The sequence below is a fragment of the Oculina patagonica genome, chromosome 1, assembly GCF_052425735.1.
Source record: "Oculina patagonica isolate OP01 chromosome 1, crgOcupat, whole genome shotgun sequence".
NCBI lineage: Eukaryota > Metazoa > Cnidaria > Anthozoa > Scleractinia > Oculinidae > Oculina > Oculina patagonica.
In genome coordinates this window covers 6,891,256-6,909,629 of record NC_135758.1, presented here as the reverse complement: position 1 = coordinate 6,909,629, position 18,374 = coordinate 6,891,256, and the positions used below count along the sequence as shown (strand labels likewise).

The window sequence follows — 18,374 nt, the reverse complement described above, 5'->3', positions numbered from 1 at the left end:
GTTTAAAACAGTCACGAACTAATAAGCTAAAGAACTGATGCAGAATTTTAAGATTTTTAAAATCTTATAATTGAACCTTGCGATCAGTCTAACATGCTGCAATAAGACTCTTTCGATTTGTGCTACCTTGAAATTTGTTAGTATATTGTCGGTATACTTTACGAAGTTACGTGACCACTTATAAAGGTCAGAAAAAAATATCTCTCGGAAGCTAGAAAGCTGCTGGGCTTCTATGACCATTGTGCGACATTTCCCTCACATTTTGCAACAATAAAAATCGCAGTGAAGTAGTGTAACTTCTCAGCTTTACAATACATGTTTTGTAATAGTGTATTTCCGTTCCTTCGACGATCTCGTGGCCTCGAGAAAGTAAACAGAAAGTCACAGAAGAACTTCATTAAAATATTAAAATATTACGAAACCATTAAAATATTTGCAAGAAATCGTTGATTGGCCTGCCTAATTAAACATCTATTCCTTTTGTGTGGCAATTATAAAGTGACTATTACATGTAATTCATAGGGTTTATTGTTGCGACCATCCAACCATTCATCCATATAATATAACAAAACCCCGGGACCACGCATGGGAATACAACATGGCATCTTCTTGCGTGATGATGCATGCATGGTATTTATACCAATATATATATAGCCCGGGTGGAGGTGGGGGGGGGGGGGGTGGGGGGGGGGGTATGGGAGGTGATAAACATTGATTGCTGGACTGATGCCGGGCTCGCGTCAAAGCAAGATTTAGCAAAAGTTAAAAATTGTCGTTTGCTTGAGCCGAGCGGGGAGAGTTCATTTATTTTACATACCGTGTTACATTCTGATTTGGCCTAGCGGGCTCATAGCGAGCTATACACGAAAAATAAAAGTTCTTGCCTTACTAGAACCCCCCCCCCCCCCCCCCCACCCCCTCCTGGCTCCACGTTTCCTCTCATGCACATGGAAACATCAGTGCGTTACCAAAGTAATAAATTTAAACCACTCAAAATAATTAAAACTAGACAGCAATATAAACAAAAGCGCAAATTCTTTACTCAATTTAAACAGATACATGCGCTATCATAGTTTCTGAGCGGAAATTATTCCGTCCGTAGCCTTATTTTGCATGATTTTGTTTTTATACCTGTCAATTCGGTCGCAGTTGACGTAAATGCGTTGACCTCCGGATTCTGTGTATTTTAGCTGGTTTCCTTAGTTTTCAGTGTCAAGTTTCCGCCTCAGCACTGAGGTCTGGGACCGAAGCATTTCGTTCGCGTGATATACACTGATTTACACCGCCGGTTGCCGTGATCGCATGCAGGTGAAAGCTCCGTATAAACTACTCTCGATATAGAAGGTAAGATCAAGAAAGTTAATGCTGGTAGTCTAGCTTGATATTGTCTTTTACAAAGTTGTTTTACAGATCGACATACGCCCACTGTAAAATACTCATATACGGTGCTCGCACTTGACGCGACACAAACATCGCGCTGTGTCGGAAATAACAGCGTTTCTTTGTAGAAAGACTGCAATTAATCGTGCTATTATGAGCTTTTGTTTTTTTGAAGTAACAACTTTACATAGAGTTTTGCTTTTCCACTTGTGTTTAGCTCATCTACTGTCCCAGGATTAGTTTGATTTATGTTCAAGATGGCATAGTATTGCTGGTTGTTTTTCAACGAAGCGCCTTGCACGCAAACTCTAGTGCGTTCCTATTTACTCTGAACCAACTCTTGATAAATGCGTTACTTAATTTCCGTCCTTTTGATTCAAATTATATTGATGATAACTAAACACAAGAGAAGCGATCGCAAGGAAGGCATTATCTTCAATTCAGTTTTGTTGCCTTTCCAACTTCGGTATGTAATGACATGACCTTTGACCATAACAAAAATATTTATCATATTTCACTGTTGAGATATCTTCCCGCCGTCTAGGATCATAAAATTTGTTTGACTTACAACCTATAGGAAACAATCCGGCGATAATGAATTCTTTGAGACAAAACCAGAATAAGAATTATGTTTCGTGCACAAGACTTTCCAAAGTTTTCTAAGCGACTTTTGGAACACTTTCTTGATGAATTAGCTTTTTTAAACGGCATCGACCACATGGCTAGCCCTGAGGGTACTCAATGCTTGTTACGTTTTCAGTGACTGCATGTCATTTTATAGTATCGAGTGTCCGAGCGTAAATTCCTTAAAATAGTTTCCCAATCTCTTGCTCGGCTGTCAGGCGCTCTCCCATGGGCTGAGTATTAAACTAACGTATTTATTTTATTATTTTTAATCCGGAAAGGTAAGTTAATTTGTTTTTTCAGAGCAGACAAAACTTTTCGGAGCGATAGTTAACTCACCCTCTAGTGTAACGGTAAGATTAGAAACCTGTAGAACCTGAATGGACCGCGAAAAGGAGTAATTTGTACTTTTTTTCGTGAAGTTACAATTACTAAAGCAAGGATTAAATTTATGGGGGTTTTATGCGATATCCGGTACTAAACTTTCAATTTTCCAATTTCCGGTCGGATCCAGTTTCTAAAGTTCTATAAAGCACGTTGCCATGGCATTCCGTCGCCGTATTATTCCGGTTGTACAACTCGGATAATCAAAGTCGAAAGCCTGTGATTCCTAGGCCGCTTAAGAAATAGAGGTACCTTATTCTTAATAATTTTCGCGAGTACTAATTTTCGCCTTTTTCGTGATTTCATAATAATCGCGAAATTTAATACGCGCGAAAAAAACATTGCGCGAAATTTAAACACGCGAAAATTAATACCATATTTTATATCAAAACAGTTAAATTTCTAACCAGACCTTTTCCAAAAGTTCTTTTGTCATTGACGACTAACCCAAAAAACACTGACACAATCGCGAAATTTACTTTAATACACTTTTGCTCAAATTTTTCTTGCCATCGCGCAAATTAATACTCGCGAAATACGGCTTCCGAGTTTTTGCGAAATTAAGCTTACGCGCGAAAATAAGTAAGAATAAGGAAGATAGAAGGGTTGGCCTGTGCTCTAATTTACGGCTAAAAAATATTTCATTTTTTCCAAATAAAACTGATATAGGTTACCAAAATGCTCGACAACCGCATAAAACTTTGTCAAGTCGTTAAGTCTCTAAAAATATGACAAATTAAATTCACCAAGGGAGCAAGGGCGAGAATATGGGTTTCCACGCATGTTACAGTGCACAATTCCCCAATACCTCAAAGTCTAGGAAATGTTAGTATTCGAGTTCAAATATTAATGGTGCAATATATTTTTGCATCACTCACTCATCCTCATCGAGTCCATGAGGACTCTTGAGGCCGGTTTGCATAGCAGCCAAAAATAGGTCTCGGCAGCGTTTGTTATAAGTCAAAAAAAATCCGAAATCAAAGAGTTTAGCAGAGCACTTTTGTCTAGAAAATAGCATTGTTTAGCATATGACTGAATAATGTATCAATAGAAAGCGCGTTTAAACGACCACAGAAAACGGATTTCTGGTTTGCCGATTAAAATCGTTATTATTTTTACAAAGATAATCATAAGGTACAGCCAGCCTTTGTCGTAAAAAAAACAGAAGCCTCTAGCCCATACTTGCCGGAGCTTATCCCAGCTTCTGTAGCATTAATTAGCGACTAGGAATATTTCCACTTCCCCCCTGAATGGGATGCTTGTCCATCGCAGGGTACCTGCCAGCATTATGTCGCCGGTACCAATCTATACACCTGGGTGAAGAGAGGCACTATGAGAGTAAAGTGTCTCACACAAGAACACAACACAATGACCCCGGCCAGGCCTCAAACCCGGCCCGCTCGATCCCGAGTACGGCGCACTAATCATTAGGCCACCGTGCCTCCCATGTCGTAATTTCTTGAGAAACTCTTCGTAGGCACTATGAGAGTAAAGTGTCTTTCAGAAGAATTCCAATTTGACCTTGGATGCACGTACACGTCTTAACGAGCTCCTGAGCTCCTCCGTGTCACGTGGGTAAATAAATACATTTACACATTTTTACATACATTCCACTTCATTTTACATTATCCATATTGTCCTCTGGGGAAGGGGAGGCGGGTGCGGACGGAATTGCTATTTTAAGTGCACATTTGCAAGAAAAGTTGCATGCGCAAAAAAAAAGGATCAGTGTCACTTACCTCGGAATTGAACCGTCCCCAGTTCCCCTGCGGCATAATTGCCTGTAAGCAAAATTTTCGACGGATCTTTAGGTATCTGTTATGAGTCAATCTGACTGATCCTATCTCTTGTCGACTCTTGGGATGGGATATCGTGTTATCTTTTCTTTTTTGCCACAACTTTGACTGCAGATTGTTTTTTACCTTGTGTGTAGGAATTTTGTTACGTTTGGCGAAGGTTTGCATGATGAGTAGTTGGAAACGCGAAGGACGAAATGTGGTTTTGTTGCTGACTTTAATGATGTGGATGCTGTTCGTACTTAGAGGAGGTATATGACTTTTAAATATTCTTTATAAGTTGTAGACCAGTATTAAGAGGCACCCGCTCAGATTCTGGTGACGTAATAATGGACAATAATGGACAAATCATGAGATCCAAAATGACTGAAGTTTCAAATTCCCGACCCCATCACTGCTACATCGCCCCCTCCCTCGTCTCATCACCCACACCTCCTCCCTTCACCTTCATCTGCCTCCTGAAATCTATGAGGACTTAATTTCAAGTTTGATATAATTTCAAATACAAACTTTTTAGTACGGCTACCCCTTCCTGTAAATGGCCCGATTTTAGTGGTCCGTTAGCAGGCTAGGAAGGTAAACGGAGTTGCTTCTCCCTTGAGTATTCTCCTTGAGTTGTGATTTACTATTTTGCTTAATCTTTATTGGTCTTTTTCCTTTTAGCTGAAGCATTAACGTCAGTTTCTACTCCCTCCGTGACTCCCTCTTCTTCATCAACCACCCAACCTTCTTCTACTTTAACCCCAATTCCAGCGGCTACTTCATCGTCATCATCAACGCAATCAACGACGTCACTGACTCCTTCCTCAGTGTCATCTAATGTTTCATCTTCAATGAAATCTTCGTCATCGTCATCGTCATCGTCAGTACCGGCTACCTCAGCACCTGAAGCTTCGTCTACTGTGCCATCTGCTGCTTCTCCTTCAGCAACACGGTCAACTCCGGTTTTATTATATGCTACTGCAACTGCAATGCAAACTTCTTCTGTTGCTCCAAGCAAACCAATCACAACTCACGTCCAGCCTTCTGCAACGTCAAACATATCTCTGCCCACCTCTTCGTCTGTTGTTCCAAGCGAACCAATCACAACTCATGCCACCGTCCAGCCTTCTGCAACGTCAAACATATCTCTGCCCACCTCTTCGTCTGTTGTTCCAAGCGAACCAATCACAACTCATGCCACCGTCCAGCCTTCTGCAACGTCAAACATATCTCTGCCCACCTCCTCTGTTTCACCAACAGGCAAACCTGTACCTCAGAGTGGAGGGGAGGCGGTTTACATCAAGATGACCTTCAAAATGCCATGGGGAAGATTATGTTTCTTGCTTCCTCTTTTTAAACAAGCGCTTTCAGATGATCTGATTGAATTCAAAACCATGCAGCATGGAGATATCAAATACTTGACTTATGAAAAAGTTAAACCAGCAAGGATAAAGCTTATGAACGTGAATGAAAAGTGCAAAAACAAGACGTTTTATAACGACGAAGCCGTATTGAAGTTCTATATTTCCAACAACACAGAGGGTCTTCCATTTAACGAAACAGGATTCATCGATGCAGATAAAGACATGACTATCAAGGCTTTCAGAATTCTGTACGGGTACTGGGTGAACAAGCTTATGATACTACTCGATAAAATATTTGAGAATAAGGCAAGTAACGCATGAAACAAGGCAATCCCGGTTTAACGAATAGAGCTCGGACTTATCCATGCAAGGAACGAACAAAGTTTACGGCAACAACAGCACAATTTTATTAGGAAGATGGTCAAAGCTATTGTACTCAAACAGGACCCACCACCCTGCAAAAAAAAAAAAACAACAAGAGGTCTCTTTTCCTACCTTAAAAGATGGTGTCTTGCTTGTATGGCCCCCACTATATCACTAGTAGAAACTAAGAAAAAGATTCAAACCACCTTGTGCTATTTCTCCGGCAATTCAAACTTCCTGCAAAGCTCCTATGAAAGTCTTAACTCAATTTTGAGGGTAATAAATTTTGTCCATAGGTGGTATCTTGCATTGCCCCCCTACCCCAACACAAGGTGGGTCCTCATCGAGTAAACTTGTTATGACCACTTTCCTTATTGTAAGCTTACTTAAAGGTAATAATTGAAAAGTAACTGAGGGTCTGGATAGAGTGGGGAATTTCCTGAACTTTGCAAATTAATCTTTTACAAAGTCCATAAACACCCACCGTTCTCGTAGGCCCCCTGTTCCCTGGCAGTGATTACTCGTACGGTGTTATTTGTTTTCTCTCTCTCGCTCTAGCGTTTATTAATTTTGTCATGTTTAATTTTAGGTTGAAAAGGTAGAACTAATCGGAGCCGATGAAGAAGATTACGTTGACGAATACACAGAAATTCAGCGCATCGGGATTGGTATCGGAGTTGGTCTGGCTGTGGTTGTGCTCATTATACTAATTTACTTCTGTGTGGTAAGCTAAGGGCTCCTGTGGCACAATAATGTGCTTGGACACAAAAAGGGACTGAAGTAACCCTTCTTAATATTTTGAGACAGGGTTCTTCGTTTCCCTACCTGCCCTTTCGGTAGCATTGTTGTGAGACAGAGTAGAGCTGGAGGTCATTTCACTCGCGACACTGTGATTTGCTGTTGGTCCTGGAACATAGACAGCGGAGCAGAAAGGGCTGTAGCCCCCTCCCCCCCCCCCCAAACGAAAATTTCAGGTAGGGTAGGAAAGGGGGCTTAGCCTCCCACCCCCACGTTTTGGTGCCGAAAATATTGCGAACGCAGCGTAAAACTGGTTTGTCAAGATATTCCATCTCGTGAGTGAGTTCAAACATCTTGGAAACTTCCTTGAAAGTCTGCGGAAACTTCGTTTATTCTCGGACATGTCGGAAAAGTTAAAAAATGATCGGAAAGTTCTTATTGCCTTCGAACAACAATCAAAAATCTTCGGAAATCTTCTCACAAAACAAAAAGTTTCTAAAACGGAAAAAGTTGCTCCAAATATGAAAACCTATTTTTGGGACAGTCTTAGCCCTCCCTCCCCCTTCCCCCCCCCCACCCCCCCCCCCCCAGGTTCCAAAATGCTTTGCCGCCTCTGCTGCAAGATCCCAGAGTTAGATATGCAGTCGCATATCTCTCTAAAGGTCCTAGCCTAGGTAACAGGTTTAAGAGAAATCCCCCACCAAGGAGCCTAGCTATCTTCTGCCACTTTTGTCGACAATTTGAACTCATTTTCTCAGTTGGCCGAGGAGCCATAGATTTTTGTTTTGCTTTGCTTTTTTGGTTTCGAATAGCTAAAAGTCCTACCATAGTTTTTTTCTTTGCATAAGTTGTACTGCATCCATTTAACTTATTTATGCCAGACATGGGTCTTTTGGCTGATTGTATTGCACCCTTTTAATTTATTTAAGCCAGACATGGGTCTTCTGGCTGACTGATTTTGGGTGGTTTTGTCACTAAAAGGAACTGTGTCACGGATTTTACCCAAATTTAGGCATAGCAAAAAATGACCACCAAATTCGGTGAAATATCAAAAAAATCGAAGAAACGTTTCAATTACACAGCAAATACAAAAGAAGGTACGGATGGCCAAAATTGAAGAAGATTGAAACGGATTGCAACATTGGTTTTTGAAATGCTGTTGGATTGAACAGTTTTTAAAGTTAATCTCGTTTGCTCATAACTTTAAATTAAAACTCGCGGGAGATATATTTGGTTGTAATGAAGCTATGGTTTTGTCATTTAGATCCATACAAGAAATTTCTTCGCAAACATTAGGTTTCTCAGTGATAGCGAGTATTTGGCAGAACTTAAAGGAGAAGTTCACTCCAGAATTGCCATCAATTTTCTTTACGCAAATAAAAAGTTTACACAAAGATATGTTATTCACCAAAATTTCAGACTCCAACGTTCGCGCTGTAACCCTACGAAATCTTTCCCAAAACTCGACAACTGAACGCCGCCATCTTGGAGCTGGTAATGTATGCGTGATGTCAAAGAGCTCAGCCTGTAGTTTGGCGGGAAAATTTTAAGAGTCGAAACTCTTTGTTTTTTGTATTTCTTGAAGCTCTGTTTGAGCAAAATGAAGCTGCACAAACAGGCATTTTGACAAACAAAAGCCACTACGAAAAAAGGGGTTTCGAGTATCTAAATTTTCCCGCCCAACTTCAAGCTGAGCTCTTTGACGTCACGCATACATTAACAGCTCCAAGACGGCGGCGTTCAGTTGTCGAGGTTTGGGAAATATTTCGTAGGGTTATAGCGCACGTTGGAGGCTGAAATTTTGATGAATAACATATCTTTGTATAAACTTTTTATAGGCGCAAAGAAAATAAATGTCCATTCTAGAATGAACCACTTCTTTTACTAAAATAAACTTAACTCAGCCGTGACACAGTCCCTTTAAGGAAAGAACTGTTGTCGGTGATTTTTAACGACTGACTTACTTCTAATCTTCCTTAACAGAGAGGTTACAGAGACGTTAAAAGTGTTGGCCGTACATCAGAAGACAAGCGAATGATTTTCACCAACACAGCTGCAATTAATGAAGAAGCTTCAAAAGACGCGGAGGACACTAGGAACGCAGATGAATCTCAGACGGACGAACGATACGAAGTGGTAGTACATACCCAACCCCTTGCCCAAGCTCCCGATGAAATGCCGCTTCTTTCGGCAGTGAAGGATTATGAAGATGGACGAAAAGGTGACCCCAGTTAGTGAACCTAAATTTACAAATCAAAAATAACTCGACAAAATAATTTGGTATCAAATCGTCTTTCGCTGAGAACAGCCTTTTCTTTGCCTTTTTGACAATAAACCTATTTTATCGACGCTGCTCCCATTCATGAAAACATCGTTGAAGTTTCTGCCGTATTTTACGAACCTACCTGAAAACCAACACTTCGTGAGCGGAGCTGCCTATTTGAATATTGCTGTTATTAAAAAGTAATGCCTTGTAGATTCTTTTGGTTATTATTTGTTTGTTTAGTAGAGGTTCGCGATTTTTTGCGACACATTCAGCGGAATCCGATTCGCGGGCTTCGAAAATACAGCGGATCGCGTTTACCTTAGAATTATGGCGCGGATTTCCGGACTATTCATGTCAAGAAGCTCTGATGGTGGATACTATACGAAGTTAGGATCACTTTATTGGTCGGCCTTTGTCGGTATGTTGGCGAAGTTGTCCCAAAAACAAGCAATCAAACGAAACTTCTTAAAAAATCGGCATAAAAACAGTATTTACCGTCAGTCGCAGTGAAACTATACCGCACAAAGTAGTGCAGATTTGGATTTAAACGAAAATTATGGCAGATTTATGGATTTGGCCAAAAAAGCACGGATATCGCTCGGCGGATTTGCATACCCCTATTAACCACCCTCTTAGTTTACAGTGCGAATACTCGAACCGGGACAGTTGGAACAAAGTTAACCAATCACAACGCTAATTGAGAACAAAGAATGGCGACCTTTTTTAGAAATGGACCAATAACGTCCAAGACCACAAACAATAGATTTGCAACAAAATTTAAACAGTCAACAACGTTTGAAACAGTTGCGGACCTCTCAGGAAACTTGCCTTGTATTTGATTGGATAGTTTCGATCCTAAATTTTCACTGACTGCACCGAATTTTCAGTAGCGCTCGTAAAACCGTAATCAAAAGTTGGCTTTCACAGGCTGAAAAATTCTTCAAAAGAAATTTTCTGATAAAATTGTATTGCTCTTCGTTGGTGATAGCACAGTAAAGAATAACGAAGGACGCTTTTATTCACGACAAGCGCGAAGACGCGAAACGGGATGGAATTGTTTCAAAGGACGTCTCAAGTGCCTATTCCGTCGTTTGCAGTGTCTTATGTCGCATGTGAGCAGAAAGTGAATAGAAACGTTCTAGATTTCATGTTTGAAAAGTCAGTTGTTTTCACTCTTCTATAAAGTTACATACTCGTGTTTGTTGTGATTATTTTTTGTTTCTGACGAAAGACAAGGCAAGAAAGATTTGGGATGCCGCCACAGCGACAACTGACCTTGCATATTTTATTAATGGCAATTTTGCTTTCGCCGCATGAAATGAATTTTCTCCCATAAAAAGTTTCAGTGACTTTAGCCTGTGGTAATTTTATAAAACCACAGAAAGATTGAAGATTCAATGACGAAACGGAACAAACTCCTCTTTCACGAAAACCGTGAGTTTACAAAGTTGTAACAGTAGATAACCGACAGAAAATGAGTCCGTGAGCAAACAAGCGAAAACAACATTCCACCTAATGTTTACATTTCACATGGCCTCAAATCGTGTCAAAAAATGTAAAGTGGTAACTTGTGGACAGTTATACGGCATTGACCGACGATATAAGTATTCTGTTTTCGTGAATTTCAAAGTCATACGAAGGTGTAAAAGCAATTTGTTAACATTGGCGAGGAAGTGACTCGCATCGATTTCAAGGCAACAGACAGAGCAAAGCTACTGAAAAGCTAGAGCGAAATGAAAATAATTACGGCGTAAATTTGATTTCACAGTCTTCATTTTATTTCCGGAGTGAAAATTTTCAAACAAGAGCGAACACAGTGTGGAATATTCAATTCACAACTCCTGGCCGTGAAGAGACAATTCACGGTTCGTAGTTTGATTTGTAAACTTTTCGCGAAGATGATATTGTAACATACACCTTGTATAACTTGTCTAATTTTATCTATCTACGATCTCTATCTACGACCTCTTGAAAATTAAGGATCAAAACTAACCAATCAAAAACAAGGCGAGTTTCCTGAGAGGTCCGCAACTATTTGCAACGTTGTTAAGTTTTCAAATTTTTCTGTAAATCTATTGTTTGCGTTCTTGAACGTCATTGGTCTGTTAACGAAAAAGGTCGACATCCTTTGTTCTCAATTAACGTTGTCATTGGTTAACTTTGTTCCAACTGTCCCGGTTCGAGTATTCGCACTGTAACAGCATCAAATTATTTTCTAGACGCCGGAAGTGCGCCGCTGGCGAAACCTGAGCCTGACACTGTTTCCGAGGGAGAGCCAATCAAACCACCAGATGAGTTCAAGGGAGAGCCAATCAGATCACCGGATGAACCTGAGGGAGAGCCAATCAAATCGCCAAATGAACACGAGTATGAATCAATCAAATCACCGGATGAACCCGAGGCTGTTGTGAGTAATTTTCTTGCTCAAACTGTGACATGTGTCTCCACTGTGGCCAATTTGTTGTTTTTCTTTCACAAGTTGTCCTTCTCGATAAAAACGATTCGCGTTTTTCCTCTTTACAGCGTGAACGCAGTAGGCGGACGAAGACGCTTTCAAAAGTACATGAACACAAAATCGTGTTAGCTTGGGCGGGGTGTAACTAAGACAAATTATTTCTGTTTTATCTGTGTAACCAGTATCTCAACTGCATGCTTTCTTTAATGCTGTGCTCGAAACAACCCAAGTCGCAAATTCAACTTTTGTGGTATCGCGACCAGGCAACGCAACGCAACAGTCGATATGTAGCCATTCTTAGACAATCTTAAGAAAACTGTTCTTCGATCGGTAGATCTTCAGGTGTTAAGACGGAATCCACCAGGAAGTCGAGTAATATTTATTTAAATTGGACAAAAATCGACTACCAGAACAATTTAAATCCTATTGCGTTTATTTCCTACCGTTTATTAAAGGTAAAGATGTAAGTAATTATCCGTGATGACACCAACAATAATTCCTTATCAGAGCATGAGAAAATGAATTTCAAAGTTCACAAGTTATAGGCAAAATCTCACGTGTAGCCATTTTGTAAGTCGTCTTTAAGCGATTCAGTGGAACTTCGAAATTGGTTTTCGATGTTTGGTGTTGTTAGAAAAGATTTCTTTTGATAAGATATTTGAAGCAGTATCACAAAAGCTTGCAATGAAGTGTAAATAATGTTGGTACATAATTTTGTCCAATAACTACTCGAAGTTCTGGCGGATTACATCTTAAACCTTTAATATAACAGAAATAGTCACATGCCATTGATTTTTTTTGAAAGCCTGCCCCAGAAGAAGCTCCGCCAGTCAGTGAACCGCCAGCCACAGAGCCGGATGAAACTTTCACTTCTTCTGTGACTATAATCGTGAGTTGTCTACTTTGTTATTTCATTGTTCTGTATTTCTGTCAAATTGTACTCTGTTTTGTTCAAATTACACATCTTATTTGCAACTAACAAAAGCACGAGAAACCTGTTAGTGTCCAATTACAGTACAGTCAACTCTCTCTAAGATGGACATCCTCGACACCAGCACTGATCTAATTCCAGTAATTTCTAAGCAGTGGGAGTGAGGGTTTAACTTTTCCCAGCGACAGTATGTTTGTTTAGATATCTGTCTCACATTATTTGTACGTAAGCAGTGAAGTCAGAAAAGTGCCCTGCACCTTAAGGCTCTACTGCATTGTCACGTTTTTTACTACACTATATTTACAGAGGAAGCTACATCAGCTCCAGCTGGTTTTAAATGGTTGTAAGTGAACTCGGATACTTGTATGCTAAAGCATTTGTTTTCAGCTCTAAACCTTTTTTTTTTCTGAAAAAAAAAGCACTTTTACATGTCCATTGACTGTAAAGTGTAAGTTTTCCGTTCTAGGGAAGGGTTGGTACTGAGATGACCGTCTTAGAAAAGTGTCCGATAACAGAGAATCAACTCTAATATTGTACAGTTTTATTTTAGCTGACATAAAACAGTTTTTCTTATACCTTTAGCTAATCCCCAAAATATTTATAACTGAAAAACATTACGGCATAGCTAATTGATAATGTTTTTTTTTTTTTTTACAAAAAAAGATAATTTAAGCGATCCAAAACTATATTTTTTTATGAAGTCAACGGAATAACTGTCTCCTTTCAATTCATCCTCCTCGTTTCCCTGAGGGAATGCGGACGAAGGTTAAGAGGAGTCCTATTCCGGAACCACAGATGAATCCTTTCGTCTTACCACATGCCCTTATTTATTGAACACATTCCATTTTGCTTCTCTGGAACTTTGTGTTCCTATCTCACGATCCAATTCAACTGACGACTAACAAGCATTTACGGATTTGCAATGGCAGTTGTTAAATTCATTAATTATTCATTAGGGTGCAAACCAATCCAGCACAGTATTCAGATCACATCTACACAACTGTAAACCCCAATACAAATCAAACAATAGAATTAACTTTTGATACAAACTCCTGCTCAGCTAATTAGTATTCATTAACTTTTGATACAGATCTCTACTGATTCGCATAACAATACTTTGCATTCAATTTATTGTTTTCATTTCACAAGTAGAATAAAATATTCGCGTCCGATCTGTATGGGCGTTTACAATGGCTCGCCTATCGGCTCGCCATTGTAAACGCCCGTACAGATCTCCCGCTCATATTTTATCTACAACTTGACATCAACCCATCAACCAGCTAATAGTAAGGCCTGCCCTTGACGTTTTCAATATTCAATTTAAAAATTAGATTACCCCAGAAACAAGCCCCACGACAATGGAATTCCCGGCGGCATATGTTCCACCTGAGCCAGCGAAAGAAAGTGATGACGTCAAGCCTGATCTCGGCCAATCAGACAACGTTGACGTGGATCCTACCCAGGGGGCTATTAACCTGGCTTTTGACGACGAGTATGTAACACTAGCTGAAGGAAAAGACAAAGAGGACGAGGAGGTAGGCTAAGGGGGCCTCCCAGGGGGGGGGGAGGTTCCATGTTCCATTGTTCCCAACAAAGGGGGGGTAGGCCTTTCTCGAATATGCTAGCATTTTTTTTTTCGGCATTTTTTGGGAAAACGAGCATTTTTTTTTTCGTTTTTACTTGAAAAAGAATTGCTAGCATTTTCTGTTATTTTTCATTACTGTGGTCCAGATTTCAGCACTCAGAACTCAAAGGGATAAATAATCCTAAAGTTTCCCAATTTTGATTACTTAATTTGATTGGTTACTTGTCTGTGTGGTTTTTAATTTTTTTATTTTTTTTTTTTTATATAAGCATATAATGTAAGAATTTGCACGTTTTGTTTGAAACAAAACAAAGCATTTTTTGGAATTCAAGTGGCATTTTTTAAAGAAATAAGGCATTATTTTAGCATTTTTTTTGGCTTTATGCAATAATTTCTAGTAGCATTAAATGCCAGTTTTACTAGCATAATCGAGAAAGGCCTGGGGGGGGGGGGGGGGGGGGGGTTCGTTTTCCCTTGTTCCCAACAAAATTTCGTTCTGTTCCCTTACCTTGTTCGCTAAAAGTATTTCCTCGACTTTGATGTTCCTTGTTGCCAAAAATGTTCTTTTTTCCCCGTATTTCCAGTTTTTTGTTCCCCTGTTCCCTATCAAAGCCTTGGGAAAGCTTCAGTTAAAATACATATCTGAAAAGCCATTCATGTTTTTCTGAAAAGCTATTTATTTATTTATTTGTTCATTTCACTTTTCTGTAATTTTGTGTTGCCGGCGTCACGTGGATGGAGAAATATTTCTATCAACGAAACGCGTTGCTGATTTACCACCAAATTCTCCAACTATATCATTCAAAGAAATGTATGACAATCACTAATAAGAATTGATTACATTGCCTTTCCCTTATTCTATTTACTCTCAATTTTCGGATTTTTCATCAAATCTCTTTCATTTCCACTAACTAAAAGAGAAGTTTGGTCTAAATTATTCTCTAGTCCATGAACGTTGCTTCATATGTATGGGAGACACGGTGGCCTAATGGTTAGCGCGCTGGACTCATCGAACGATCTGGGTTTGAGCCCTGGCCTGGGGCACTGCTTTGTGTTCTTGGGACTGAAAAATACTTTATTCTCATAGTGCCTCTCTCCACCCAGGTGTATAAATAGGTACCGGTCAATTTAATGCTGGGGGCAACCCTACTATGGACTAGCATCCCATCCAGGGGGATCGGAATTAGCTCTGGCCTGATAAACCACTGGGCCCGAACTTTACCTTAGTGATAAAAAATTGAAACCCTGCGCAGCGTTGGTGCTGAATGTATAAATGAAAAAAATGTAAAAACTACGCTGTAGTAAAAAAACTATTCCCGACGTTTCGGCAATTCTGCCTTCTTCAGGGGGACAAAACTATTACCTTACTTTACCAGGTGTACCCAAATCTTACGCTCCTCCATTGCTTTTATTTACTCATTTTTTCTTATTTCTGTTTCAGGAGACGAAATTTTAAAGATAACGCGATTGAAAAAGCTGTAAGCCACGAGACAGTATGTGAAGGTCTGATAGATTTCTAAATTGCCTTTACGCGAATGCTATTTTTTAGTTAACCTCAGAACATACTGTACAAAAGAGACGAAAATGGAACTTTTCACGCTGACTTTTATAAATATGTTAGAGATGATATAAAGTAACGGGCTTAAAAAGGACTGTGTAACGGATTTTAGCCAACTTTATGAATCGGAATTGACCATCAAATTCAGTGAAATATAAAAACAACCTCTTAAAACAGTGCCGGAAGGAACATTTCAATTACACAGCAAACACAAAAGGAGAAACGAATGGCCAAAAGTGACGAAGATTGAAACGGATTGCAATATGGGTTTTTGAACTGATATTGTTGGGCTGAACAATTTTCAAAGTTAGTCTCGTTTGCTTGTAGCTACATTTGGTTGCAATGAAGCTATGGTTTTGTCATTTGGGTCCATAGGAGTAATTTCTTTGCAAACATTAAGTTTCATAGCAAGTATTTGGTAAAACTTAAAAAAATAAACTAAACTCAGCCGTGACACAGTCCCTTAAATAACAAGGTGGGACAACACTTAAAACTGCAGGCTACTCTTGATAAGCAAAACATACTGTCACAGTGTGTTTCAAATTTAACCAGAGGAGCATCCACTTGAAAATTGCAAGAAAGTTGATATTTTTGCTTTGGTAGGTGATCAATTTTTTATTATATTTTTAAAAAAAAAAAAAAAAAAAAAAAAAAAATAAAAAAAAAAAAAATTTTCCTTTTCCTTTTTTCTATACAACCTTATTCATTATTATACAAAATAGGAAATTTCCATTTGGTAATCTTGGAATCCATTACTCATTGCCCAAATAAGCCTAGTCGTTAAACTCGGGATAACTCACTTTGCCTTTAAGCCCCGCAAGAGTTTGTATTAAAAAATAAAAATTTTTTAGAAAGAAAAAACGTTCCTCAAATAATTTGTCTGCTTTCACCCGCCACAAGACAGGATATGAGCACTTGCTTGATTAAACAAACCTGCTATTCTGTGAGGCTTGAACCTAAATTCAAATGTATGCCGGTAATTATATAGTTGGAATGTTTTTGTTTTGTTTTTTTTTTCATTTTGGAGAACTGCAGTAAATACCAGTGCTAAGTCATTTATGATTGTAACGCCGCTTGTGGCTAAAACGCTGTCTTAATTAATCAGCCGATAGAGTTACCTATTAAGTGGGTTACGTCTGACTCCAAACCCCATGCACTAGACGTTTCTGCTGCCTGATAAAAAAAAATATATCAAACTAGCTTTGTAATTCAATAGATCCCATCTTTTCATACGAACCCTTTTGATCTATTTTTCTGGTTATAAACTGAAAGGGCACATGCCACGAAAAGAGGGCGTTGTGTGTAGATAATGTTTTCAAAAACGTCAAATGCCCTTATCTGTTCTTACCTCAACTGCTAATTACAAAATCGGCTTACTTTTGACAACAGAATATAAAAAAACTTGTTTTTCTAAACTTTATAACTGATAAAATAGCGTAATTTTAAAAGATTCATTTTTAGATGTCATTGATGACTCATATGATCATCGGAATAGGCCCTTTGCAGTTGGGGTCACGTGACCAAATTACGTAATGGACTTTAACTTTAAAAAAATGCCAGAAACGGAAAGAACATAAAAAGAAAGAAGAGGCCGCTGGCATTAGAGAATGAGATTTTTTGACGGTTTAAATTTTGAAAGATTATAAAGATTTGTATGAAAATGTTGCTGGAGGGCGAGGTCTTGCCCCAGCAATGTTTTGCTATCTTCGACATGCTCTCTCCTTTTCTAGCATTTCTAGCATTCTAGTTTAGCCCATAATTTAATGAAAAGTAGGTCACGTGATGGCTTAGCCGCAAAGGACCTTTTATACTCGGACACAAAGTCAGCAATGTTTTGTACGACTTTAAAGCTCTCGAAATTGGTTTCTGTTGAGCTGCCGGATAAATCAAGATTCAAATGGATAGCGTGGTTACCCATCCATTCATTGGATAGTGATTTACATGCCTTTGGCTGTTCTATATAATGCTATCCAACAGATAAATCTCCATTCAGTGGATAGCGTATTTGTTTTGTCAACACTTTCCTACTGGATAGCGATATCGTGGATAGCGTTATCCACCCTTTGAACAACCAATCCCAGAACAGCCTAGCTCTGCTAGCTCAAAGCTCCAAAATCGATATTAAATATTTTAGTATAAAAATATATAACATTAGTAAATATGTAATATTTTAGACTCTACTGCATCAAATGGTAGAAACCAAAAAAGGAATGAAGTGTGTATTGCATTATTCTTTACTAAACGAAAAGGTTAGTTTGTCTTGAATTGTTTTACAAAAACTCAAATAAGAATGTTTTGTTGGTATACTTTCCTTGTTGATTTACCAGGATATATTCTCTGCAATTTTTCAATTTTTATACAATATACTTTACTTGTATTATTTCAGAAAACAGAATAAATAAATATATATTAGAGATGGGGAAATTATACTCGTTTGCATTTGCTTGTATCAGTTAAGAAAGATAAATGCTTGTGCGTAATTATCTTGAATGTTTTTTAATAAACTTTTCATGAAGGTATGGAATCATTTTAGTCCTTTTGTTTGTTTATTTCCATCTATTCTTTTATTTTATTACAACAGTCGAGTATAACAAAAGAGTAAATGAAACAGTTTTATACTAAAGAAAAGTATCGTTGTTTTCAGATGTCGGAACAGTCAAGTCGCTACAGGTGTTTCTCGCGGGTGAGCGCGAAGTACTCGCAACGACCTGGATATCGCGTGTGGACGCATATGGGTATCTAACTAAACTTTAGTCACAGAGCGATTTTCACTTGACTGCCGAAAGTAATTCGCATTATAACAAAGCCTCTCTCCACCCAGGTGTATAAATGGGTACCGGCTAATTAATGCTGGGGGGGGGGGGGTGGGGGTAACCCTGCGATGGACTGGCATCCCATCCAGGGGGAGTAGAAATGCTCCTAGTCGCTTCATTCTACAGAAACCGGGA

General features: G+C 39.0%; 1 protein-coding gene and 1 long non-coding RNA gene across 3 annotated transcripts; both read left to right on the top strand.

Moving 5' to 3' along the window:
* The first annotated feature begins 1,138 nt into the window (after positions 1-1,138).
* LOC144653707 (uncharacterized) lies at positions 1,139-15,997 on the top strand. Of its 2 annotated transcripts, XM_078513776.1 has the most exons (10): positions 1,144-1,344; positions 4,322-4,435; positions 4,848-5,238; positions 5,407-5,836; positions 6,483-6,617; positions 8,615-8,852; positions 11,117-11,304; positions 12,158-12,241; positions 13,615-13,818; positions 15,310-15,997. In XM_078513776.1, the coding sequence occupies exons 2-10, from the start codon at positions 4,351-4,353 to the stop codon at positions 15,322-15,324; spliced, it is 1,770 nt and encodes a 589-aa protein (XP_078369902.1). In that variant the 5' UTR covers positions 1,144-1,344; positions 4,322-4,350; the 3' UTR covers positions 15,325-15,997. The 2 variants fall into 2 exon arrangements, with proteins under 2 accessions (XP_078369894.1, XP_078369902.1); XM_078513768.1 differs by having other exon boundaries at positions 1,139-1,344; positions 4,848-5,836.
* Positions 15,998-16,137: 140 nt separating this feature from the next.
* Positions 16,138-17,950, top strand: LOC144653717 (uncharacterized). Its single transcript, XR_013570813.1, has 2 exons — positions 16,138-16,248; positions 16,282-17,950. It is a non-coding gene; the product is annotated as an uncharacterized LOC144653717 (long non-coding RNA).
* The last annotated feature ends 424 nt before the right edge of the window (positions 17,951-18,374 follow it).